The following is a 25,667-nucleotide window of genomic DNA, read 5'->3' on the forward strand; positions in this document are numbered from 1 at the left end:
GGGATGTTCCTTCTCCTGCCCCTTCTTCGGCCTGAGCATGCACGAGATCACCGAAAATGGCGGAGGCCTTCTGGCAAATTTTAGTCTCAGTGATGGTGTCTCCTGCTATCTCTTTGTCCTTGATCCACACAAGAAGCAGCCTCTCCATCTCGTCATGCACGTGCGTTCTCTTGTTGGAGAAAATAGTGACGCCCTTAGAAGGTGTCGCTGCTTTTATGGCCGCCTTCTGCTTCAGGATGGTGCCTATCGTAGATGGATTCCGGCCATACTCCTTGGCGATCGCACTTAAACGGATGCCAGACTCGTACTTTTTAACGATTTCAAGTTTCGTCTCCATCGAGAGCATCGTCGTCGTCTTCTTTCCTTCGGCAACATTCTTGGGACCCATGGCTACAGTAATACGTAATATAATACACTACGTACGTTATATACAGTCTATGTATAGTAAACACTAATACAGTACAGTGCACAGTAACGAATGTTTATTAACGATAACACGTGGCGTACAAATGTACTGTATATTAACACTAAGTCAAACAAGCGAAAGCACACAACACAATGTCTGTTAACGATACCGCGGTCGGAACGAAAAGAGAGAGAGAGAGATGAAAGCCCGTGCGTAGGCAAGCTGGGATAGTTGCCGACCAATAGGAAAGCAGGATCTTATGGCGTCAGCTAGCGTCTGAGTAGGGAGATAACCAATGGGTGAGCGGGAGGCTGTAAGTGAGTCTACCCAAGTTCAAAGTCTGGCGGCGCGCGCTTTTTAAAATTACTCTCGGCAAAGAGTTGGGATCTCGTAAGGTTTTCGTATCCTTGGGCATAAAAATCTTCGAATCACTTTTCGCATCCTGAATTTTTCGTAAGCAGAAATTTTCGTATCCAGAGGTATCACTGTATATATATATATATATATATATATATATATATATATATACAGTATATATATACAGTGAGCCCTCATTTATCGAGGTAGATAGGTTCCAGACCCGACCGCGATAGGTGAAAATCCGCGAAGTAGTGACATCATATTTACGTATTTATTTAACATGTATATTCAGACTTTTAAAACCTTCCCTTGTACGTAGTACTGTTAACAAACTACCCTTTAATGTACAGAACACTTAATGCATGTACTACAGTACCCTAAACTAAAACAGGCACAAATATTAAAGGCGATTTTATATCATGCGTTTCCTAAACATGCCTAAAAGCACGATAAAAAATGGCAACCAATGTTTTGTTTACGTTTATCTCTGATCATAATGAAGAAACAAACGCATTTACACATCTGTGTATAGGTTAGTTTTTGCATCGATTATATTGATTATTCAGTACAGTATGTTGATTTTGTTATTACCAATGTTTTACTTAATTTTTCTTAGGACTTCCAAATGAAATGTTTTTCTTTATGACGCCGCCTGAAACGACGGCGTCATAAAGTACGCTCAGTAAACAAACGAAGGCATTTAACGCGCATGATGAAAGTGATAGATAATGATATTACAGTAAAAGCTTTTAGAATATATGTTATTACAAATATTATTTACCGTATCTATATAAAATCATACATACGTAGCAAAGCAGGAAAACAATTTATGAGAGAGAGAGAGAGAGAGAGAGAGAGAGTTATTTTACGTACGTAAATGTAAATTTTAAACAAAAAAAATAGCCCCATTTCATATAAAATAGGTTATTACAAATATTTTACTTTATCATATTGCAGTAATCTGTATACTACTGTAAAGTTCAGTACAGTATGTTGTTGTTATAGTCGTGGCGATGAAATTCTCACGAAAGAAAAACACGGCATTCATTACAACAACTGATTCATCTCTCTCTCTCTCTCTCTCTCTCTCTCTCTCTCTCTCTCTCTCTCTCTCTCTCTCTCTCTCTCTTCGCGTTATACAATACTTACATAAAGATGAAGAAACTAAAATTAGTTTTCTTAGTGTCAATTAAATACGAAACAAAAAAATTATGCCGAGTTTATATCCATTTCAATCGTTGCTAAAAATACGGCATCCGATTTCATCAGCAAACCACTATTTTTTGGGAAACATCATTTTATTCTAGAAAATTGCTTATCTTTAAATAGTTAATTGCACATTAAGAAAGCGTGTACTTTTGTTTTTAAATTTCGGGTTTGTTTTAAAAATCGAGTATTGTTGACTTCTTTTTGTTTTACTTTTAGCTGTGATTAGATCAGCTGACGTCTAGCTGCCGCTCTTGAGAGTGTACGAATACACTAACAAAGTATCGTTTATACCATTTCTTAACTTATTCAAACCGTCTACAGTATACAGTTGATATTACATAAGCACCAATGTGTTATAACCTATAAAAAATTTTTATTTATTACATTTAAAACAACACACACTCTCTCTCTCTCTCTCTCTCTCTCTCTCTCTCTCTCTCTCTCTCTCTCTCTCTCTCTCTCTCTCTCTGTGGGCTACTTTTCACTATCTCCCATTCCTTACCTCTCTCTCTCTCTCTAACAAATGATATCTTTGTTGCTCCTCAAAGTTTCATTTATATTGAAAATCAATCATGAATCAATTTTCCTTACTTTCTCCAATCTCGCACCATCGGTCACCTCGCGGTATTCTTGAAATTTCCGGAAAATCCGCGATATATGTATATACATGCGTTACGAAAAAAATCCGTTAAGTGGTGAATCCGCGATGGTCGAACCGCGAAGTAGCGAGGGCTCACTGTATATGTATGTACAGTATATATGTATATATATATATATATATATATATATATATATATATATATATATATATATATATATATATATATATATATATATATATATATGTATATATATATAATACAGTGGTACCTCTGCATACGAATTTAATCCGTTGCACAACCGACTTCGGATGTAGAAAATGTTCGGATGTCGAAACAAATTTTCCCATAAGAATACATTGAAATAGGATTAATCCGTGGTCGAGCCCAAAAACCTATGATAACTTCTTAATAAACTACTACACATAATTTCCCATGAGAATAATGCACACTAAATTAGATAATAGACATGTAAAAAAGAATAATTATCAAAAAATGATTAATAAGAAATGGGTTTTTAGCGTCACTTTACCTTCGAAACTCCAGCGCAGGTGTTGTTGGTCTTGCTACGCAGAAAGGAGACGGACGGGCGGCGAGGAGGTAGAGAGGTTAACTACGATAAACGTACACTACCGTAAACTACCTTACACTAAGTGAACTTTAACATAGCTTATTTATTTTTTTTATTTTTATATTTTGTATTTTTTTTTACATTTTCTTTTTTTCTTTTTGATGATTAATTTTAATCACTTTCACTCTCTACACTTAAAATTGATTGAATTTCTTTCGCTTCACTCTTTGCCGTTTTCTTTGAACCACTTCCATCCTCTTCATCACGAGTTCGCTTCGTAGTTTTTTTAAAGAAACTATCGATAGATAGTTGCTTGGTACGGCTTTTCAGAATGTTTCGAAAGCGAGTTAGGCAAACATCATCGAACTGCGCAACTACACGACAAACCTGCAATTTTTTTGGGTGGTATTTGTCGATGAAGTCGACCACGTCTTGATATTTTCCTAACACCTCTTTTATTTGCGCCGAACCTAACACAAGTTCTACCTCCTAGATCCCTTCCTCGTCATCACTCATGTGCTCAGACATAGCATGGAGTTCCTTGAGCTCCTCTGTGGTAAGTTCGTCGTGATGTTCGGCGACGAGTTCCGTGACGTCATCTGCGTCGACCTCCAGACCCATGTACTTGCCAAGGGAGACGATTTCCTCTACGTCTTCCGCTGCACCCACCACGGGATCAGGTTTGGGGTCAAAACCTTTGAAATCTCGGGGAGAAACTGCATCAGGCCACAGCTTCTTCCAGGCAGAATTGAGGGTCCGTCGAGTTAATCCCACCCAAGCCTGATCTATGATCTTCAAGCAGTACACGATGTTGAAGTGGCCCCTCCAAAATTCACGGAAAGTTAAGTTTGTGCTTTGCGTGACATTAAAGCACTGCTTGAATAGGTGCTTGGTGTAGAGCTTCTTGAAATTTGAGATGACTTGCTGATCCATGGGCTGGAGGATAGAGGTGGTATTCGGTGGAAGATACAGCACCTTTATGAACTTAAATTCATCGAAGATATCATCTTCAAGTCCGGGGGGGTGAGCGGGTGCATTGTCAAGGCATAGCAGGCACTTTAAAGGCAATTTCTGTTCATGAAGATACTTCACAGAAGGGCCGAAAACTTGGTTAACCCATTGCACAAAGAACTGCCTAGTGACCCAGGCCTTCAAGTTGGATCGCCAGAAAACATGAAGCTGGTCCTTATCGACGTTGTGTGCCTTAAAGGCCCTAGGGTTCTCAGAATGGTATACCAGTAAGGGCTTGACTTTAAAGTCCCCGCTAGCGTTGGCACAGGGCAAGAGTCAACCGATCCTTCATTGGCTTATGCCCAGGCAATTTCTTCTCTTCGGCGGTGATGTAGGTTCGACTGGGCATCTTCTTCCAAAACAGCCCGGTTTCATCACAATTGAACACTTGCTGCTCTACGTAGCCTTCTTCCTGCACGATCCTTTCGAAGTTCTTGACAAAGTCAGGTGCAGCCTTTGTGTCCGCACTAGCAGCCTCTCCGTGGCGAACAACTGAAAGAATCCCGGACCGATTCTTAAATTTCTCAAACCAGCCAAGAGATGCCTTGAAATCGTCTGAGGAAGGTTCGGTTGAACTCTCCCCAGCATCACCCCCAGAGCTCTCTTCCTTCAAGTCCATGAAGATGGCGTGCCCCTTCTCGAAGATGATGGTTTCGGTGATGGTGTCGCCAACAATCTCTCTGTCCTTGATCCAGATTAGCAGAAGTCGTTCCATCTCCTCTATGATAGGGCTACGGCGTTTTGAAATAATGGTGATCCCCTTAGAAGGTTTCACTGCTTTAATAGCTTCCTTCTGTTTCAGGATTGTCGAGATCGTCGACATATTACGGCCATATTGTTTAGCAAGTTCACTCATGCGGACGCCACGCTCATGTTTTTCAATAATTTCCTGCTTTACGTCTAAAGAAAGCATTTCCTTCTTCCTTTTCTCACCACTACCACTACCACTTGCAAAACTAAGCCTTTTAGGACCCATACTTTACGTAAATTACCGTAAAAGGATGCATGTAAAAAATCACGATTAAAACAGTACAATAATAGCAGAACGCACAGGGCACAACCGCAAGAAGCCGACGAGAACAGAGGACTGACCCAAGCCACGCTAATTGAGGGTCCCTCCAAGGTCGAAGTGCTGCCTTCTATCGGCGGAAATAAAAAACACATCCGGCGCTATGAGTACCAACTACGTGTACGAGTATTGTTTACTTCGGGGGTAGAGTAGGAACGTGTTCGAATTGTACTTCGCGTGTCGAAAAATTCGGATACAACCGGTACGACGAAAATTGCTTACTTCGTTTGTTGAAATAAAATTCGGGTGTAGAGTAAAAAATTTGCTCGAATTTTACTTCGGATGTTGGAAAATTCGGATGTAGATACGTTCGGATGTAGAGGTTCCACTGTATATATATATATATATATATATATATATATATATATATATATATATATATATATATATATATATATACGAAAACAGTCTTAATGTTTATGTATACTGTATATAGAAATGTTGTAAGTTTCCTTTTCAGTGTTTGTGCTGTGTGTGTGATAACGTATACGACAGGTTCTCTTGCGCAAGGCTGGGGAACCTTCCCGTTCGACCTCTCTCCCCTTGTCCAACAGTCTTCCCGTCGGCGCAGGGGAATCGTAATCGTTTGAACTCCCATCGTTAACTGTTGTCTTCGCCTTTCCGTCTTCCACGGGGAACATATGGATTACTGAAGGGAGTGTGGCCTTACAGAGATTGACTTCGGTCTTTTTCTTCTCAAAGCCGTTCACCTTTCATGGGCTTCCGACAGTATACTAACTGGGAGAGCACTTTTCCTGTTCGCGGGTTAGGCTGCGCTTCCAATTGTTTTTCTTAATTATTTAAGTGAAATTATATTTTTTTTAATCTAACTTTTCAGCTTCTTCTCCGTGGGGAACGCTTCCTTTCGGAGGTTCAGTAGTTCTTCCTATTAGTGAATATTTTTAGCTGATTTAAATAATTGTGATTCTTGTTTTATTACAGTTACTCTCCGCTCCCCTTCTCCCGTCGATGTCGACTGGGTAAGGGAGGGCGCAGTTCTTATTTTATGTTTATTCCCTAAGTGGTCTCCTTTCCCATCGCGGACTAGGTGTTCCTCCCGAGGGAGTTTTTTATTGCATAAATTATTTTATTTTCCCTCAGTTAGCAGTGCAGTTCTTTGTTTGACTAAGAGAGCCAACAAAGCAGAGCTGTTCTGTTCATGCCTGTGAAATCTGCTGTCACTGCCGACCCTCAGAGGACGTCATCACGGGCGTCATCCCTTCTCTTAAAAGTACGCCCGTGGCAGCACCTGAGCAGCACTTCATCTTCGAGGAATTAGCTCCAGCTACTCTTCCTCAGGCACCGCTCTTGGCAGATCATCTTAGAGCGCTACCAGGAGGTTCGTCTCCAGGGGTTGGACTACTGTCCCTAACGAGGGAGAGTTTTCCTCCCCAGGTGTGGGGTTGCTTCTCCCTTCCGAGGGAAAACTTCCCTGCTTCTTCTTCATCACTTCATCGACTCCGACTGCTATTGCTGTCTTCGTCTAGACTACGCTCCCGCCTTGAAAGAATGACATCAGCTCGCCCCCGTGTGTCGGCACTGTTGACCAGCATGGAGACAGTCAAGAGGAGGATCACTAGGATTTCCTTTTCCTCCGGGATCGTAAGGCTATTGAATTAGCTCTCAATCTAGACCCTCCTCCATCCTAGGACCCAGAGCTCGTAATGTCAGTGGCGTTGCTACGTCCCTGGCGTTCAAGAAACTACTGTGGCGCAGATACTGTAAGTGGGCGTGTGGAAGTGTCAATCAACCTTCACGTCCCACTACCCGCAAAGACGTAACCCACAGGAACATGGAGACCTTTTCCATTGGTCCTGTAGCGGTCGTACAACAAATGGTCTACCACCTCAGGCTCATTGATGGACAAGTAGCAGAGGGTGGAGGGCTGAGGTTACCTGGGTTAGTCTGGGGTGAATGAGTAAAAATAACTGGGTCCTTTCTTCCTTTCACCTTCTCCCCTCGGGAAAACAGCTCCGCAAGCCTCAGCATAGCTGACCTCACCTCGCTGCAGGTAATACTCATTTCCCTTGTGCCCCCTAAGTATAGAATAATACTTTGTTACGTCCCCAATAACCTTGTTGAGGGAGGGTATTGGGCAAGTCTTAAGAACAGTAGGTTTTGTACTTGAGTTCCTATGTTAAAGGCAAACCACACTGTTAGTTCCACTCACACACAAGCTCTTGCAAGCTGCTATCAGTGCATTACCTCATATTGGCACTTGGGTTTTAGCGATGGTAGGATTTATTCTACTATCGATCGTAGATCGAAATAGAGTACCCTGGGTCATGACCATGGCCAGTTGGTAAGGACTTCCTCCCTCCTAAGAGTAAGTCACCCCTATAAATAGCGGTAGGTTTGTATTTACGCCGGAACAAGTAACAAAATTGGAAGTAATTGGTGTTTTTCCTAGTATACAAACCTAAAGCTATTTATACAAAATGGCCCGCCACCCTGTCCCCCGAGAAGTCTTGCCGTAAAGCAGAGTGGTTACTCAGCTGAGAGGTGTGAGTGAGTGGGGTAGTCAGTCTACCCTATCCCCCACCCGCTAACTAGCGGATGGGGTAGTTATCCCTCACTAAAATTATCATGGTTTGTCTTTCAGCTACGCCAAAAGTAATACCCCCTTATAAATAGCTTCAGGTTTGTATACTAGGAAAAATACAAATTACTTCCAAATTTATTATTTCTTTGCTCCAAGCTATTAAATAGAGGGTTTGCTTGGCAGGTTACTGGTCCATTTGGCAGTTGCATATATATGCTTAAGTTTAGTATCGGGTAATGATAAAAATGGTACATGGAGTACAGTAATGTTACTTTGATATTTTTGTCTCAAAGCTTTTGAAATATATTTTTCTTCTTTTTTTGTTCAACAAGATGCACGTAAATGGAAAAGCTAAGTTACTGAGTTGTCAATATGTAGTGTTCATTTATTAACCAATGGGTGTGAGTTTTGTTATTATAATTGTTGTGTAAATTAGCAATTTAATGACAATGGGATATGATTTCCAACCTAGTGTATTTTTGTAATCTATTTAACCCCAATTCTTGATAAGTCAAGGGTCTGTAATGTTTGCTATTACTATTAAACTATTTCCTTTAAGGGGTTATAACCTTGTCTTTTGGTGGAACTTCATAGCCTCTGCTTTAATTACTGGAATTATCAGATATTCCTGTGTAGAATTCTGTGTCTGCTTTTATTACAATAATTGTCAAGTATTCTTGTGGAGCATTCTGTTCATCTCCTTTTATTACCAGAATTGCTGAGAATCATGAGCCCCACTTTTATTGCTGGAAGTGCCAAGTATTTCTGTGAATTCTGTGCCTCTGTTTTTATTACTAGAATTGCCAAGTATTCCTGTGGAGAATTCTATATCTTTAATAGGTTTATCTATTGACTTACTACACGATAAAATGATAGGGCCTGAATTTTCTAGTTTTGTTTTGAAATGATTTCTTTAGAGGTTTGGAATTTGCTTTTTATGATTGCTGTATTCTTTTAAATGAGGTAGGTAACTTTACATATTTTCTCCACCAGGAGAGAAGAAGAGGAAAGACTGAAAGAGGAGGAAGAGCAGAGGAGAATAGAAGAGGAAGAACGATTACGAGAAGAGGAAGAGAGAAGAAAGCAAGAAGAGACAAAGTAAGAACCTTTGAAAACTAGCTTTTAAAACTGCTATATTTCCAACTTAAATCACAGTTTGTTCCTACATACTGTATATATACAAAGTTGAGTCTTTCAGTAGGAGCATGTTTTTAGCATAGCTAGAACTCCACTGATAAAATTATAACGAGGTGTTAGTAGTTACCTGGCGGGTGGCAGGGAACCCCTGCTCCCTCACCTGCACACTGAATAGCCAGTTTTTTTTTTCAACTAGAAGGGAGTACAGATATATTCCAGGCATCCCTATCCAATTATTGTAATCTTTTTCTTTTAGCTGCAAGTTTTGGTAGATTCTCATGGGTGAGGGATATTAAGGAAGACTTAAGATTTTGCATCAGTTTCCTGATAACTTTTTTTTTGTGCAATCAGCTGTATCCTACTTGTTTTTGTTTAGCCAACTTTACTGTTTGCTCGCTTATGATGATAACAACAATAAATTATGAGCTTTGTTTTACCAGGGAACAGTATTATGTGAATAAGTTGAAGAAAATAACAATTGGAAAAGTAGTAAATTTTAAGTGTCTGTCTGATAGTCAAAATACATGCAAATTTTTTCTTTGCTATCTTATCCCTCTTATCATGACGACGACAACGAATCCTGAGCTCTGTGTCACTTGGAAACAGTATTATTTAAACAAAGAAAATGTCAATTGAAAAATCAGTAAATTGTAAAAAGTTAGTTATCCTGATAGTTGAAGTACTTCATGCTAAATTTTCTCAACCTTTGGGGGCAGTTTGTTTCTCTCGTTCTTATCAGCAAAATTAGTTATTTAATTATACAAAAATATTTTTTATCCTGCGAACCCCTTGGACATATGTCCTATTTCATGCAATTGGCTCATAGGTGGCAAGAACATTAGCTAAAAGAATTGCACTCACGGACTTTGATGATTTTATTTTACTATTCAACCCAAAGGGATCAAATGACAATTTTGACAAACTTTTGACTAATTTATATGCAGTATCAAATAATGCTTGCTAAAAATATAAAAGAGGAAGCTTTACTGACCAATATTTTTTTTGCTGCTGCTTGTTCACAGAAGGGGATTACCAATGGTGCCTTTTCTGAGAGGTAATTTACCTGTTTAAAATCTTGAACTCTGATCACCTTCAGATTGAAGGCTTGGGAGGTCCTTGAAAATCAAATTCCACTTCTTCATAACTACTTCTGATAGAAGATAGAGGGACATGTCGGATGCATAGGATTGAAGCCCTTCTCAGTGAACAAACCATCTTCTTTGCCTTTGTTATTCTATTCATTGGTGGATCTTGTCTAACAGAAGCAAAATTTAGTGTTCATGTACCCACTTTTGGCATTAAAAGAAGAGATCAAATCCCAGTAGAATTTCTGAAAGATGTTTAACTCTTGCAAGGAAAGGGGACTTAAACTAGGTAGCACAAGGTTGGGACATCTTATGCAACAACTTCTGATGCTGTTGGTGGCTTCAGAGGTTGAATGTTGCATCCCTGTTTCTTACAAAATTTTCTGATTTTAGGCGAAAATAAAATGTGTGTTCATTAGGCAGTCATACCCGCTTACAGTATCTGCTGTGTTTCATCCTTATGAGGCTGTCAATCAGAATCATAGAAAGAATCATAGAATGACTCCTCCTAGAGAAGTCATTCTTCTGTTGGAGTTCTGCTATTTATGCTTGGCTCAAAGTTCTTACGTTGAAAGGGCTTCTTGATGCTGAAGTGCGGCCACCCATCTGTGACCTTGTCCTGGTCCTGAGGAGCATAGCCAGGTCTTCTTATGAACTCGTCAATAGATCTTCTAAGAAAGTGTACAAACTCATTCTGAGAACAGAGTTTTGATTCATATTTTCTTAATTGATGTGATGAAGGAGCGAGATGAAATGACAGTAGATACCGAGCAATTAGGAAGGTCTGGTCTGAAGGAACTTGCAAATCTTTTTTTCAGCTGAATTTTGTATGGTTGAAGAGCTATTTACTCGTGATAACCTTTTTTAGTGTTACCATATGACATTCATTTGTAAGCAATCCTGTTTATTTTCAGGAGGCAGATTCAAGAAGCCTTAAATCAACAGACATACGACCAGTTTCGCACATATGCTGAACAGCAATTCCCTGGTAACCCTGAACAGGTACGTATTACAAGAGTACTTTTTTATTATAGCACAGTTTAGAAATTTGCATAATTGACAAGTGTCTGTTCTTTATTATAGGGTTTCTTTGAATTTTCTAGCCATTCTTATAGATTGCTTTCTGAAGCAAGTGCTGTAGTTTTGCTTAGTAGATATCAAAAGTTAGTGTAATATTAGTTAAGTTATATAGTCCAGTAAGTCATATATGGAAAGGAAATTTTAATCAGGGATCTTTGTTGAAATGTTAATGCAAACAGGAAAGCAAGATTTTCTTTCACTGTAAATTCTAACGAATTGAAAAGTACTGTATGTTAGTCAGTGGCTAGTTGCTAAGTAAGGATTTTTTTCTTAATTTTTTATTTCAAATAAAGATACAAATTTCAATACTAAATTGCTGTATTTGTGCAAGTTGAGTTGCAGCTAAAAAAAAAAATGGATTTTGGGTACTTTAAACAAATTGATTTGTGGTATATGTTTTTAAGATTTTATTTTGGGAAACTTTGAAATACAGTACTTTACTTTTGGTCAATTTGTTAATTTCTTTTAGCCACGTAGGTGCATATTTCTTATAGTGTTCCTTGTGATTACACTATAAAAAGCCTCTTATTATTTATCACTCTCTCTTCACTTCTCCTAACTTTCCAAACACAACTTATTTCAGGCTTCAACTTTTTTCCGGCATTCAAGAACAGAGCCCATCAAGTAACCTATACGATTAGAAAATCTTGCTCTAATATGAAATCTTTCAGGCCCACTTTATGAAACTAGAAATTTGTCATTTGGTGAATCTATTAGGCTCGCTATTTAAGAGAAATTTTTATGTATGCCTAGGAAAAGGAAAAGGAGGTACAGACAAAGTAAATAAACATCCCATGAAACTTACATTCTGTAAAGTGTACATACATAAGAGAGTCCTTCAAAAATAGGAGCGTTTTAGAATTAGTGCCATATTTTATGAGTTATGAAGATCATGAGACCATGGTGGAGTAGATGGAGATGGTTTGCGCTCCCCCGGAGAGATTAGTTTACCAAACTTATTACTGGGCTCCACAAGGCATTAGAAGATTTGGAAGACCCAGGCCTACATGGCTGAAGACTGTGAAGCGTAAAGTAGTTGATGAATGAAAATGTATTGATTTACGGTAGATAGAGACGACTGGCGAAAGCTAACCCCTTTGTGTCAATAGGCCTAGGAGGAGATGATGGTAGTGGTGATGATGATGAAGCAGCAGTTGCTTTCATCTGTAATGTTTCTCTTTAACCCTTATTTCCAATAAGTAGAAAAAAAAGTGTTGAAACATAATTTAAGACATTTTTTTTTTTATTTTTCCAGCAAGCTGTGTTAATCAGACAGTTGCAGGATCAGCACTATCAACAGTACATGCAGCAGGTTTATCAGCAGCAACTGCTCCTTCAGCAGCAGCAGCAACATCAACAACAAAACCCGGATCAACAAGATCCTGAAACTACGACTGACGTGGTAATGTTGAGACTCAAGTTTTTAGTAAAATATTCTTCTCTTCATTATGGTGTTCAATCAACTATTGGTATAGCCTGAAATTTCTGTGCTTTTATAGTCTTCTGAAATGTACTGCAAAATAAATTCTATACATAAGATGTTCAGTTAGGAAAGTAATCACAGCTTATCAATGAAATTCATAAGGTTCAAGTCGATGGCATTTCGTTATGTGTTTGTCATAGATAATAAAGTAGAATATTTTTGCAGTTTTGCTGTTTTCTGCATAAAGTTTCAGAAACCTTAGATATTGGCCTGAAATATACAGTAAAGGAAATTGATGTTCAGTAGGCTATAAATGCATAAAATGTTAGATTTTTGTATCTGGAGTTACACAAATCTGTTACAATGAAAATATATGTGCAGTCAATTACAATAAATAAAGAAAATAAATGGAAAAATGTAGCAAGTCATAAGTGCATAAACCAAAATGCATTGGGTGCTGTAATTCAATTATGGTACTGTATATTAGTGGTTATTGCTGTGAATTATACATTTTTCAATATTAATCTTACCCGATAATCATGTAGCTGTCAACTCCGTTGCCCGACAGAATTCTACGGAAGGGATACGCCAGCGATCGCTATACAAGAAGGGGGTGTACTCACAAGCGCCACCTGTGGCCAGGTACTGCAGTACTTCTTGTTGACACCACCTCAATTTTTCCTCTGTCGTGCCTCCGGCTAGACCTACATGGATACGCTGTTGATTCTGGAGTTTTTTGCTCACGATTTGGTGATGTATTTGCTCTAGAGTTTAGCTTTCGCTATTCAGGAAGTTTTATCATTAGCTTAGCTAGCTTTTGGAATTAATTTGATTAATTATGGTGACGAAGAGAGTATGAACTCTCTTTCACTTTTAAATGGCCGACCCTTCCCTTAGACGGAAGTGTTGGTGTCTAAGAGAGTATAGACTCTCTTTCTTAATTTTGCTTAACAAAAGTTATAGATTTATTTTATATCTCTCCGCCTTTTATAGGCCTCTTCGATTAACTTCCTTTTATTATAAACTTATTAAAATTAATTTTTATATTTGTTTATATTCGACCTTTCCTAATAGTAGGCGGTCTTTTCTTGGTACCGAAGTTAATTAACATTGAGCCCGTCATTTCGGTTTTACCTGTTAACATATTATGCTATTTTAATGTTTTTGAAAGAATTTCTTTGATAGTCTCGTACTGTTTTCAAAGTTGAACTAACGTTTTGTTTTGTCTCTGCAGTTGTTGACGTTCAGAACGTTCAACTTGCGCTCTATCGTTACGATAGAGAGAGAATTTTCACGGTGTCACGTTGCAGTAAGAGTAACCGTTTCTAGCGTTTTGTTCATTCTTTCTTAGCTTAATGGTTTTAATTCTAATAAAGGAACTTTTTATTTGGGAAATCTTTCAGTTTTTTTCCTTTAACAATAATATGTTTTAACGATATATATGATTGGGCTCTTCTCTCAGGTTCTAAGTCAAGAGAGAGAGAGAGAGAGAGAGAGATAGAGACGGAGGGAGAGAGAGCTGGATAAACGTTTCGTTCAAGCGAGTAACGTTGTTATCGTTTTTGCTCTTCTCCCTAGTCTCTTTAGGGGAAGAAGGTAAACGTTTCTAGAGTTTTATTCTTGTTCTCAAGCTTTATGCGGTGAGAGATTTTAAACGTAGTTTATTTGATCTAGTGTTTAGTCTCTTTCCAGCCACTGAATTATTTATCTTTCATTAGATTTTTCTGTTACATTGTAATTCTGTTTTCGCAATTACTAACTTTTAAGGAAGGATAGAATTGCGTGTTTCAGGTACAAACTACTTAAAGTTTCGAGTTCAGTGAAATAAGTGCAAACAGAAAATCAAAAGTGATAAGTGATTAGCGCAAAGTGTTACAGTGTGGCGGTCGAGGGTTCGTCTGTTCGTGCCAGTTGTTCGCCTAGTCTGGGACCTCTTACAAGCTCCCAAGCCCAGGGGAGAAGTAATGTCGAAGGACTTATGGGTTCAGCAGGCCTTGATCGACGAACAGACGTTTTCCCTCCGTGGTTTCGGGTGTATCTACACACGTTGCCGACGTGATCACCCCACCCAAACAAAGACGAGAGAGCCCTTTTATTCCTCGTCTGCGGAAGAGGTTTCTCGCAGAAACCATGGACCAAATCTTGCAGCTTTTAAGTGCAAGTCGGTCCCTTCCGCACAAGTCCAACTCCTAGGTGTAGCCATTAGCACTGGGTCAGTTTGGACTTGCTGCAGTACGACAACTGCACACCTCCCAGAGAGGTAAGGTGGTATCGCAACAGGCAGTAGCTCCGTCTGTTGCCGCACCAGCTGTTTTAGACCCTCAGTCTCAACGGACAGTAGCTCCGTTTGTTGTTGTCTTTCTTAAACTCTAGTGGTCTATACTGCAGTCAATGCAGTCTCAGCTTGCGGTGTTGATGCAGGAGTTTCAGGCAGAGAAGGTTAATACACCTCCTCCTGCGAGCGCTCCTCCTCACCGCAGTCCAGTCTGCCAGACGTACGAAGTTGAGGTTCCTCAAGTTTCCTCCATGCGTGAGCTACCGCGTTGGGAGTTGCCAGTTACCAGCGTTGTGCAGCAACCTCCACCTTCCTTAAGGCAACCTCAACAATGGGAACAGGAGTCTTATGCCTTACATCCTCCTCTTCCTTTGAGGCAAGAGTTTCTTGCAGTTAGACCATCTTCGAGGCAACAACCTCTTGAGGTACGACAACCTCTACCATCCTTGAGGCAGCCACCTCAGCTCTCGCAGCTGCTACCTCAACTTTCCTCAAGGCGAGAGCCTCAACTCTTGAGGCTAGCACCTCAAGAACCTCAACTCGTGAGACAGGAACTGCGTTCTGCGCAGCCGCTACCTCAACTCTCGCAGCTCACACCTCAAGAACCTCAACTCGTGAATCAAGAGCCTCTCTCTGCGCAGCCACCTCAACCCTTGAGGCAAGCGCAACTCTTGAGGCAGGAACCTCATGCTATGAGTCAGCCACCTCAACGCATGCATCTGCCAATTTCTCCTCAACTTGAGCCTCTTCCCATTCAACTTTGAAATAACAAATGACAATAATAACACCTCATTACTTTCATAACTTGCATTTGTAAACATATACATGTATGCCTACACAAACATTATGATAATGGAGGTTATTCGTATTACTTAAATAAAAAATATATATGTATTCCTTGCAATATATTTTTAACAAAATCGCAAAAATATGGCAAAAATATCTTCAAAACAAAAATGAATCATGAGTTATGAATGTAATGTAAATATTATGTTGATATTAAAACCCCATGCAAGCATGCATGAAGTAATGCAGTGTTGCCAACAGGGCGAGTTTCCCTGTCCTGAGGTGAAGTAGATTATAGTACGTATATTTAGTGCAGCTTAATTCTACGATTATCATGCCGGCTATCAAATTCATCAACAAAACAGTCTAAATCAATTCCCTCGGCACGTGCACTTTCAATGGACAGTAATGCGATATTACTCAATCTAGCACTGGTCATGGAATTTCTGAGAAATGTTACACGCCATGCAACATGCTCTGCTTACCTTACAGCATGCTCTACATACAGCATGCTCTGCATACAGCATGCTCTGCATACAGCATGCTCTGCATACCTTACCGCATGCTTTTCAGTCACACATCTTTGGTTGTTGCCAACTCACTAGACTGTCAAGCAGTTTCATAACGTTGCCTTCTAGTCTGCTGCTTTTGCACCAGTGAAACCCTCACTGAGAGAACTTAGCTTTTCTCGGATATGGTCCCTGTAGATGAGAAAGTGCTTTTCTCCCTCCTTCTGATATTCCCTTGAGGACTCTGTCATTTGGAGAGGAGCCTTTAGCTGCGTAGCCTCCTATGGACTTTTATTTAAGCATAACATGCTTCCAGGGAAGGTAATGGTTCCACTTAAGTCGCTAACCCCGTCTGTTACCACACCTGCTCCCATAGACCTTGAGCTGTGTTGCAAGACTTGCAGTCCAAGCTTAGTCCTTGTTAGAGGATTTTTTGTTTACGGAGTCAGTGTGTCACTGGGAAGACGTTCAACAACCAGCAGAAGTGACTTGTTGTGACGCAGTGCGGCAACCTCAGCAACCCGATAAGGAGTTGTCTGTACGACCCAGACAGTCTAGACAGCTTCGGGTTGTCACTGTACTTCCTCGCTTCCCCATGGTTGACAGTTCACAGACTGTGCAGCAGTACCATGATCTTGTGTCCGGCTCCGTCAGACGACTGGCTTTTAAGAGCTCCCACAAGTCGTCGCTGTCTGGAGATTCTCAGATGGACTATGGATCTGACCAAGGAACTGGGCCTCCTGGTCAATTTTGAGGAGTCCCAGCTCGTCCCATCCCAGACCATTGTCTACCTGGGTATGGATCTTCAGAGTCGAGCTTTTCGGGCTTTTCCGTCGGCCCCAAGAATCTTCCAAGCCCTAGAATGCATCCAGAGCATGCTGAGAAGGAACCGATGCTCAGTCAGGTAGTGGATGAGTCTAACAGGGACACTTTCATCGCTGGCCCTGTTCATCGTGTTAGGGAGACTCCACCTCCCCCCCCTTCAGTATCATCTAGCTGCTCACTGGATAAAGGACATGACGCTAGAGACGGTCTCAGTTCCTGTTTCCGAAGAGAGGAGGTCTTCTCTCGCGTGGTGTAAGAACAGCTTTCTTCTCAAGGAAGTCTACATTTGGCTGTTCAGAAACCCGACCTCCGTCTCCTCTCGGACGCATCAGACACGGGCTGGGGTGCGACTTTGGACGGACAGGAATGCTCGGGAACATGGAATCAGGAGCAAAGGACACTTCACATCAATTGCAAGGAGTTGTTGGCGGTTCTTCTGGCCTTGATAAACTTCAAGTCCCTCCAACTTAACAAGGTGGTGGAGGTGGACTCTGACAACACCACAGCCCTGGCTTACATCTTCAAGCAGGGAGGGACTCTTTCGTGGAAGTTGTTCTAGATCGCAAGGGACCTCCTCATCTGGTCAAAAGATCGAAAGCTCACGCTGGTAACGAGGTTCATTCAGGGCGGTATGAATGTCATGGCAGATCGCCTCAGCCGGAAGGGTCAGGTCATCCCCACTGTGGGGTCAGCCAACCATAGATCTGTTCGCTACCTCGATAACCTAGAGACTCCTGTTGTATTGTTCTCCAATTCCAGACCCAGCAGCAGTTCACGTGGATGCTTTTCTGCTGGATTGGTCCCATCTCGACCTGTATGCATTCCCGCCGTTCAAGATTGTCAACAGGGTACTTCAGAAGTTCTCCTCTCGCAAAGGGACACGGCTGACGTTGGTTGGCTCCGCTCTGACCCGCGAGAGAATGGTTCATAGAGGTACTGCAATGGCTGGTCGACATTCCCAAGACTCTTCCTCTAGGAGTGAACCTTCTACGTCAACCTCACGTAAAGAAGGTACACCCAAACCTCCACGCTCTTCGTCTGACTGCCTTCAAACTTTCGAAAGACTATCAAGAGCTAGGGGCTTTTCGAAGGAGGCAGCCAGAGCGATTGCCAGAGCAAGGAGAACATCCACTCTCAGAATCTATCAGTCTCAAGGGGAAGTCTTCCGTAGCTGGTACAAGACCAATGCAGTTTCCTCAACCAGTACCACTGTAACCCAGATTGCTGACTTCCTATTACATCTAAGGAAAGTAAGATCCCTTTCAGCTCCTACGATCAAGGGTTACAGAAGTATGTTGGCAGCGGTTTTCCGCCACAGAGGCTTGGATCTTTCCACCAACAAAGATCTACAGGACCTCCCTAGGTCTTTTGAGACCTCAAAGGAACGTCGGTTGTCCACTCCAGGCTGGAATCTAGACGTGGTCCTAAGGTTCCTTATGTCATCAAGATTTGAACCTCTCCAATCAGCCTCTTTTTAGGACCTCACATTAAAAACTCTTTTCCTCGTGTGCTTGACAACAGCTAAAAGAGTAAGTGAGATCCACGCCTTCAGCAGGATCATTGTTTTCACATCTGAAACGGCTACATGTTCCTTGCAGCTCGGTTTTTGCTAAACGAGCTTCCTTCACGTCCTTGACCTAAGTCGTTCGAGATCCCAAGCCTGTCCAACTTGGTGGGGAATGAACTGGAGAGAGTACTTTGCCCAGTTAGAGCTCTTAGGTACTATCTAAAAAGGTCTTAACCTTTACGAGGACAATCAGAAGCCTTATGGTGTGCTATCAAGAAGCCTTCTTTTCCAAGGTCTAAGAACTCAGTTTCTTTCTATTCAGGCTTCTGATTAGGGAAGCACATTCTTATCTGAAGGAAGAAGACCTTGCTTTGCTGAAGGTAAGGACACATGAAGTGAGAGCTATGGCTACTTCAGTGGCCTTCAAACAGAACCGTTCTCTGCAGAGTGTTATGGATGCAACCTATTGGAGAAGCAAGTCAGTGTTTGCATCATTCTATCTCAAAGATGTCCAGTCTCTTTACGAGTACTGCTACACCCTGGGACCATTCGTAGCAACGAATGCAGTAGTAGGCGGGGGCTCAGCCACTACATTCCCATAATCCCATAACCTTTTAACCTTTCTCTTGAATACTTTTTATGGGTTGTACGGTCGGCTAAGAAGCCTTCCACATCCTTGTTGATTTGGCGGGTGGTCAATTCTTTCTTGAGAAGCGCCGAGGTTAAAGGTTGTGATGAGGTCCTTTAGTATGGGTTGCAGCCCTTGATACTTCAGCACCTTAGAGTTGTTCAGCCTCCTAAGAGGAACGCTGCGCTCAGTAAGGAAGACGAACTTATTTAAGGCAGAGTAATGGCTCAAGTCGACTTCCTTACCAGGTACTTATAATTTCATTGTTATTTTGAATAACTGATAATATGAAATACGGGATACTTAGCTTCTTGATATACATGTACACTGGTTTTCACCCACCTCCCTGGGTGTGAATCAGCTACATGATTATCGGGTAAGATTAATATTGAAAAATGTTATTTTCATTAGTAAAATAAATTTTTGAATATACTTACCCGATAATCATGATTTAATTGACCCACCCTTCCTCCCCATAGAACCAGTGGACCGAGGAAAAATTGAGGTGGTGTCAACAAGAAGTACTGCAGTACCTGGCCACAGGTGGCGCTTGTGAGTACACCCCCCTCTTGTATAGCGATCGCTGGCGTATCCCTTCCGTAGAATTCTGTCGGGCAACGGAGTTGACAGCTACATGATTATCGGGTAAGTATATTCAAAAATTTATTTTACTAATGAAAATAACATATTTAGAATTGAGATTATTGTAAATATTTTAAGAAATTCCAGTTGTGATTTTGTTGCTTAGCATACCAAAGTATACTTAGTCATTATCTTTTCTTGTAATGCTGCTCAAGATATTTTGTAACAATGAATTTATTATTAATTATTGGGTATGCAATAATTTTTTTTTGTCCATGTTAATAGCAGCAAGTCTTTCAGTTTATTTTGTTTTGCTCTATATATCAAATAAATAGGTTGTATTTGTCTTCTGCAGTTTGACTACAAATGATAGGATTTCACATACTGTATTTTAGTTTTGTTTTTAAATTACTAAGATATGTAATTACATTTCAATACTAGGCAAGTCAAGAAAGTCAAACAGAGGGGGATGAGAGTCCTGTACCAGTAGAAAATGGGCATGAATCTGATGGCGACGCTGAATCGGAAGATGAAGAAGGAGGTTTGTGCTTTATTTTGATCTATTTTTTCAAGTGTAAAAGTCATACTTTCTGATGTCATTTATTTAGAGTAATGTTTAAAGTATGACATCCATTATCAACATACCATCCTACATGGTATCACTTTGTGCACTACCACAGACATGCAAATGCAGCGTTACTGCTTATATATATATGATATGATATCTACCCATTCCTGTTCTCTGTAGGTAGTGACCTTGCCACTGTCCTAGGTTGATATTGACAGTGTTATGATGCGTGGCTTATTTAATTTGGTAATGTCCAAGAATATATTTTGAGAAGAAATCTCCCACACAAGGATTGCAGCTTATTTATTATGAAATACTGTACAGTATGTAGAACATAACTTTGATTTGTACTGTCTGTGTTTAGTTAAATTTTAGCATAGATATAGATCGATTTTATTTGGGATGCTGAATATTAATACTAGTGATAAAAGGAAAACTGTTAGAAGAGAAGAGTCTTCCCAGTTGCATTTTGCATCCTGTGTAAGAACATTGTGTAATCATCTTGTTACACTACCACTGTATTAGTCTTTCAGTTTGGAATTGCAAGTAAATTAATTCCTCCTAATGAGATAGGAGTTCATTCTAAATTGTGTGTTAGGGGTAAGTCTTTGATTAGTCTGATGTCTTTGTCTCCAAATTACTATGTTCTAGACACATTGAGTTTGGAGTAAATGTCGCCAATCAGCACGACTAGCAACTGATAATTCCCCTTTAGGTTAAAACAAAAAGAATAATAGCTAGATACTTTGGACCAATACAAATAATTTGTATTGTATATATTTTTAATTTCGGGTAAAGTCTCATTCTTTTATAAGGGAATCTGATGCGAGTCAAAAATGTAAAATCTAGTTTGATTAGCTTTTATGGTATCAATGTCTTGAAGACTGAAAAAATGGATGGGCCTATCCCATTCTAAGGAATCTCAACCAGGCTACATAAATTTAATGCAAAGTGGAAGGGTGGATTGTACTTCTTTATGGTAACCAAGATTTACCTTAGAATTTGCTCTCAGTTAATAAAGTCTGATCCTTGTGAAATCACGGTGGCAATCATCTCTGACTCATGATTTGTGGGTCAAAATTTGGAGCCTGGCTCGCAGTTCAAAAACGTTTTCACTAATGTTCACAACCTCACTATTCCTGTAAGCTAGGGATATGGGTTTTAGGGAAGCCTTATAGGTTTACCAGGTGAGTCATTAGCCATCAGTAGCCATTGCCTGGCACTCCTTATTCCTAGCTGGGGTTGATAGGAGGCTTTGGCAGTAATCACATCCACTGTATATGTGGTCAGTCTCTTGGACACTGTCTTGTCCCTTGCTACTGATGTTTAACAGGATGATGATTTTAAGTTTTTCAAAATTATGTACTTTTATTTTATAGTGTATATTGATAAAATTACAGGAAAGGTAGAATTTGGAAGTGAAGCAAATTTTGCATAGTCAAAAAGATAGATACAAAGCAGTGATGCACAATCTTTTGTATATGATCTTACAAAAAGGAAGAGAAAGGCCATTAATCTGTTTTACCTAACTAAGCCTTATATAATTTTGCATCTTTAATATCTTATAGCAAGTTTGCTATAAAGAGATGATAAAATATATTTTTATTTTTGTCGTTTCAGACACCAGTCAAGATGTTGCACCTGCTTCCATGTGGACTAAACGTGATATTCAAGAATTTAAGGAATCCATCAAACGAGAAGGTGGCGATGCTATCATCAAAGTTGGTCATGGAGAAACAGTTACTGTAAGTTCACAGTTTTTCTGAACTGTCCTATTGTACACTTGAACAAACATTTCAAAGAATAGGTTGAAAGTAAAAGAAACCATTAAGTAGTCTTTCAAAACTGTTGGTGTTGTAGAACAGTGTAGACATTTACCAGGTCAGTTATTCCTACACATTTACAAACCTTTCGTCTCTTAAAATAGGGACACAACATGTCTTCAGCTCCACTTGAAGGGCCATCGAACTGTTAGCAAGTTAGTTGGTAATGACAGGTGGTGTGAGGAAGGTTGTTTTTGGTTGCAACCAGTACAGACGTAGTTTAGCGCTCCTCTCTTGACTGTTGGATCTATTCTTACTTTATTATCTCTCTCTCTCTCTCTCTCTCTCTCTCTCTCTCTCTCTCTCTCTCTCTCTCTCTCACTATGGTGTGTACCTTTTGTGAGGGGGTGACTTTAAGCTGCCCTCCCCCTTTTGGGGTGTTTTCCTCGCTCTTCCTATCAGGTAGATGATCAACTCTGATCATAACTCCTCTTGCTTTGTCATAGTTTCTTGGCCACATGATGGAGTAACCCTATTCGAGCTGAATGTTGCCTTTACCCACTTGCCCAATGATGAAAATTATTCTTTTGACGGGGATGATCCCTGTGTTGTGCAGTATTAATGTGTATTCCCAGGGTTCCATTGTGACAAAACCACCGGTGTAGTGAGTAAGTTGCAGCAGAGGAGTGTTTTTAGCTTTTTCCAATTTATTCCAGTCATTTTCAGTCGCCCAGACCATAATTCCTGTGTGACAGCAAGGAAGGAGGGAATGATTGTCTTTCGCTAAAAGTTAATAGGGACTTTTTGTGACCACTCCTCCTTTTATAGGGAGTGACAGTACTCGTCTGCATACTGTTATGTTCGAGGTCAGTCTAAAGGTACACTTCCCGCTTTTGCACCGAGTGCAGGTGATCAGCTCTATTCAGACCCAACACCAGCACTGTAGGTTAGGGGGGAATGGGGCATATGCAGGCCACCTTTCCCATTCTTGTTGTGATAGAGGTGGATTGTAATGTGCCATATGGTGCACATACCACTCTTTGCTAGTATGGAACTCGCTTGTAGACGGGTACTTTTCTGGTCGGATAGCAATCATGAGCCTGCTGTCACCGAGATTGCTGTTTTATCAATTGCACATGAATGGTCCAACCCAGACCTATCTCCAGTATAGTTTGGTAGCTCAATAGGCATATAGTTCATGCTACTCCTCATGCCATTGCAGGGTGTAGCAGATGGAGCTCACACTCCTGCGAAGTCGGTTAGCGAAGGTGAACTTCGGGTAACAGGTCTGCTGTTCACCTTCAAGCTGCTATGGAATTTTGACACAGACCATTACCTTCAGGGTTGGTCAGCAAAGTAAGGTGCTTCAGTGTCTGCTGTTTGTACCTGTACCGCGTGATCAGTCTTTTTTGACCTGACCGAAGTCCAACTACTGTTCTACGTATTTTACCTTAAGGATACATACACTCCAATGTATAGCTACCCTCTTCCTCCTCTGATTCTGACAATTTCTTCTCAGAAGATGTTGTAAAAGCCCTGGAAGGCTGATAGCAAGAAGACTTCAAGCAATCTCTCCACTCTTTTAAAAAGAGACGGTTCCCACCCAGTCACATATGGCTGCAGAATCAATCACCAGTGGGGCTTTAGCCATCAAGTCCAGTACAGATTTCAGTACTGGGCAAGTGATGTAGAAGCCCGGACGATGGAGTATGCTTTGGTCTCTCTTTCTTTCCTGAGGTACTTTGGTACCTTATAAAAAGGAGGTATCACCATTCAGTTACGAGTCCTATGAGCTAGTAGACCTTGGACTGTGCTAAACCAGTCGATAACTGGTTGTTGCTCCTAGCTTTCAAGCACTAAACCTGGCCAACCACACTCGTTAATTAGATGGAGAGTATGGGGTACTGCTTTTGGTGTATAGTGCCAGGGAGTGTTTCCCACTCATAGAACATGACTGTTCATGGCCTGATTCATTGTCTGCCTCCCGATTGTACATCCCAGGATCTATTGTAATTTGAGCTTTCATATTCTAGAGAGGAAACATTCCCCAGAACAGGTTGTTGAGCACACAGTGTTGGCCCTTGAAATACTATCAAAGGACTGATGACCGGTCATGGTAAAACCTTTTGGGCTCAGAGACAGTACTTCATCTGATAGTTGGATAGATGTGAGACTCCTTGTGTACCTCTCAGGATGGTTATGTTGAGGTAGTTTTGGAAGGAGATACCATGTATGACTACTCCTTCACCCACCATGCAGTATCCATCAGGTGTTCTGGTCTTCCGAGGTAGGCTGTGGCTATGCCATCTTGCTCAGATATGAGGAAGATTCTGGTCTTCTCCAAATTCCATCAATGACCGCCACCAGCTTCTTGTTCCAGAAGGGATTGGCCCTTGCTCCACCTGTTTATAGTAGGGGGAGGTCTTGCCTTATACATTCCTTCATCTTTCATCTTAATTATTTTGGACCTATTTTTCAGGTTCTATTTCTGGATATTCGACAAATATGGGATGTTTCTGTGTTTTTGCAATGGAAAGCTTGTACTTATGACCTTATCCAGTCCTCCACCATTGGCTCTGTTGAATTAAGTTTCCAACCTCACCCACCCCTATTGGTCCTTGGCCTAAGAACAAAAGTTACTGTTCTTAAAATTTATTTTAATTTGCTAACCATTCCAAAACTAACTCTTTCCAAATAACTCGCAATCATTAGTAGACTACTTACAAATATAGGTAATTTTCATTTACTGTATATAAAAGTTAAAGGTTAGGTTCACAGTGTATGAATAGCTAAATTAACCAGTTTAGCGTAAGGAAAAATTGAGTATCATACTTAGTTTCTGACTACTTTACTTACAGTCAAACTGTTAAAAAAGTTGGCTTCTCCATTAGTGTTAGACATATGAATAAGCAAAGAAGAAACTGTTAAGTCTACACCAACATGCGTGTACTGTATTTGAGGGTAGTCCATCATTTATGTTCCTAAGCTGCACCAGAAAGAGTTTATCATATTGTATTAATTTACGCCTGAGGCATATTTTAAAGTATACAGTAGTTTTTTTTTTTCCTTTTTAGGTACGTGTTCCAACCCACGAAGATGGCACCTGCCTGTTCTGGGAGTTTGCTACGGACAGTTACGATATTGGTTTTGGTGTTTACTTTGAGTGGACCAAAGACACCAGTAATGTAGTTTCAGTTCACATCTCAGAGAGTGAAGATGAAGAGGAGGAGGAGGAAGCGGAAGGTAAGTTCCGACTCTTCCGATTAGCTAAGGGAATATATATCAAGGGTCCAGCATTAGCCAACAGGAAATTTTGAATCCTTGGTGTAAAATATCTTCAAACATTCTCTTAGACTCCCAGAAGGAAAACCCAGAGAATTTTTTTCTTGAACAAGTGGTGGAAATAGTTAAAGAATTTTATATGGTAGGTAGAAATAGAACCTAAGGGAGTACATCAAAAGTAAAAGGGTAAAATCAATGTATAGTAATTGGAGGCTAAAGAAAAATTGAAAAGATTCTGTTCAACCATCTTGGGACCAAAAGATCTTAGTTGTTTCCCCTTTATGAGGCATTTATTGAATGAATTAAGGAACAAATGTGTGCTGCTTTTCTTCTTCATAATTATAAAGTGGGTACGTTATTGATTTATTTTGTCAAAAGAGAAAAGTACAATAATTTACTTATGTTGTTTTTGCTAATCTATTTTCTCATAGCTCTTATTAATTATTAAAG

The 25,667-nt window shown here is 40.3% G+C and overlaps 1 protein-coding gene across 1 annotated transcript in view; it reads left to right on the forward strand.

Annotated features, from left to right (window-relative positions):
• LOC137658554 (Golgi resident protein GCP60) overlaps window positions 1–25,667 on the forward strand; it is a 54,755-nt gene that overhangs the window by 24,508 nt on the left and 4,580 nt on the right. Inside the window, exons 4-9 of the mRNA XM_068393439.1 lie at window positions 8,761–8,865; window positions 10,904–10,991; window positions 12,325–12,471; window positions 20,046–20,145; window positions 21,793–21,917; window positions 25,010–25,178. Coding sequence (XP_068249540.1) covers window positions 8,761–8,865; window positions 10,904–10,991; window positions 12,325–12,471; window positions 20,046–20,145; window positions 21,793–21,917; window positions 25,010–25,178 — 734 coding nt within the window. The remainder of the gene's footprint in view (window positions 1–8,760; window positions 8,866–10,903; window positions 10,992–12,324; window positions 12,472–20,045; window positions 20,146–21,792; window positions 21,918–25,009; window positions 25,179–25,667) is intronic.

Source organism: Palaemon carinicauda, chromosome 19 (genome assembly GCF_036898095.1).
Source record: "Palaemon carinicauda isolate YSFRI2023 chromosome 19, ASM3689809v2, whole genome shotgun sequence".
NCBI classification, from domain to species: Eukaryota; Metazoa; Arthropoda; class Malacostraca; order Decapoda; family Palaemonidae; genus Palaemon; species Palaemon carinicauda.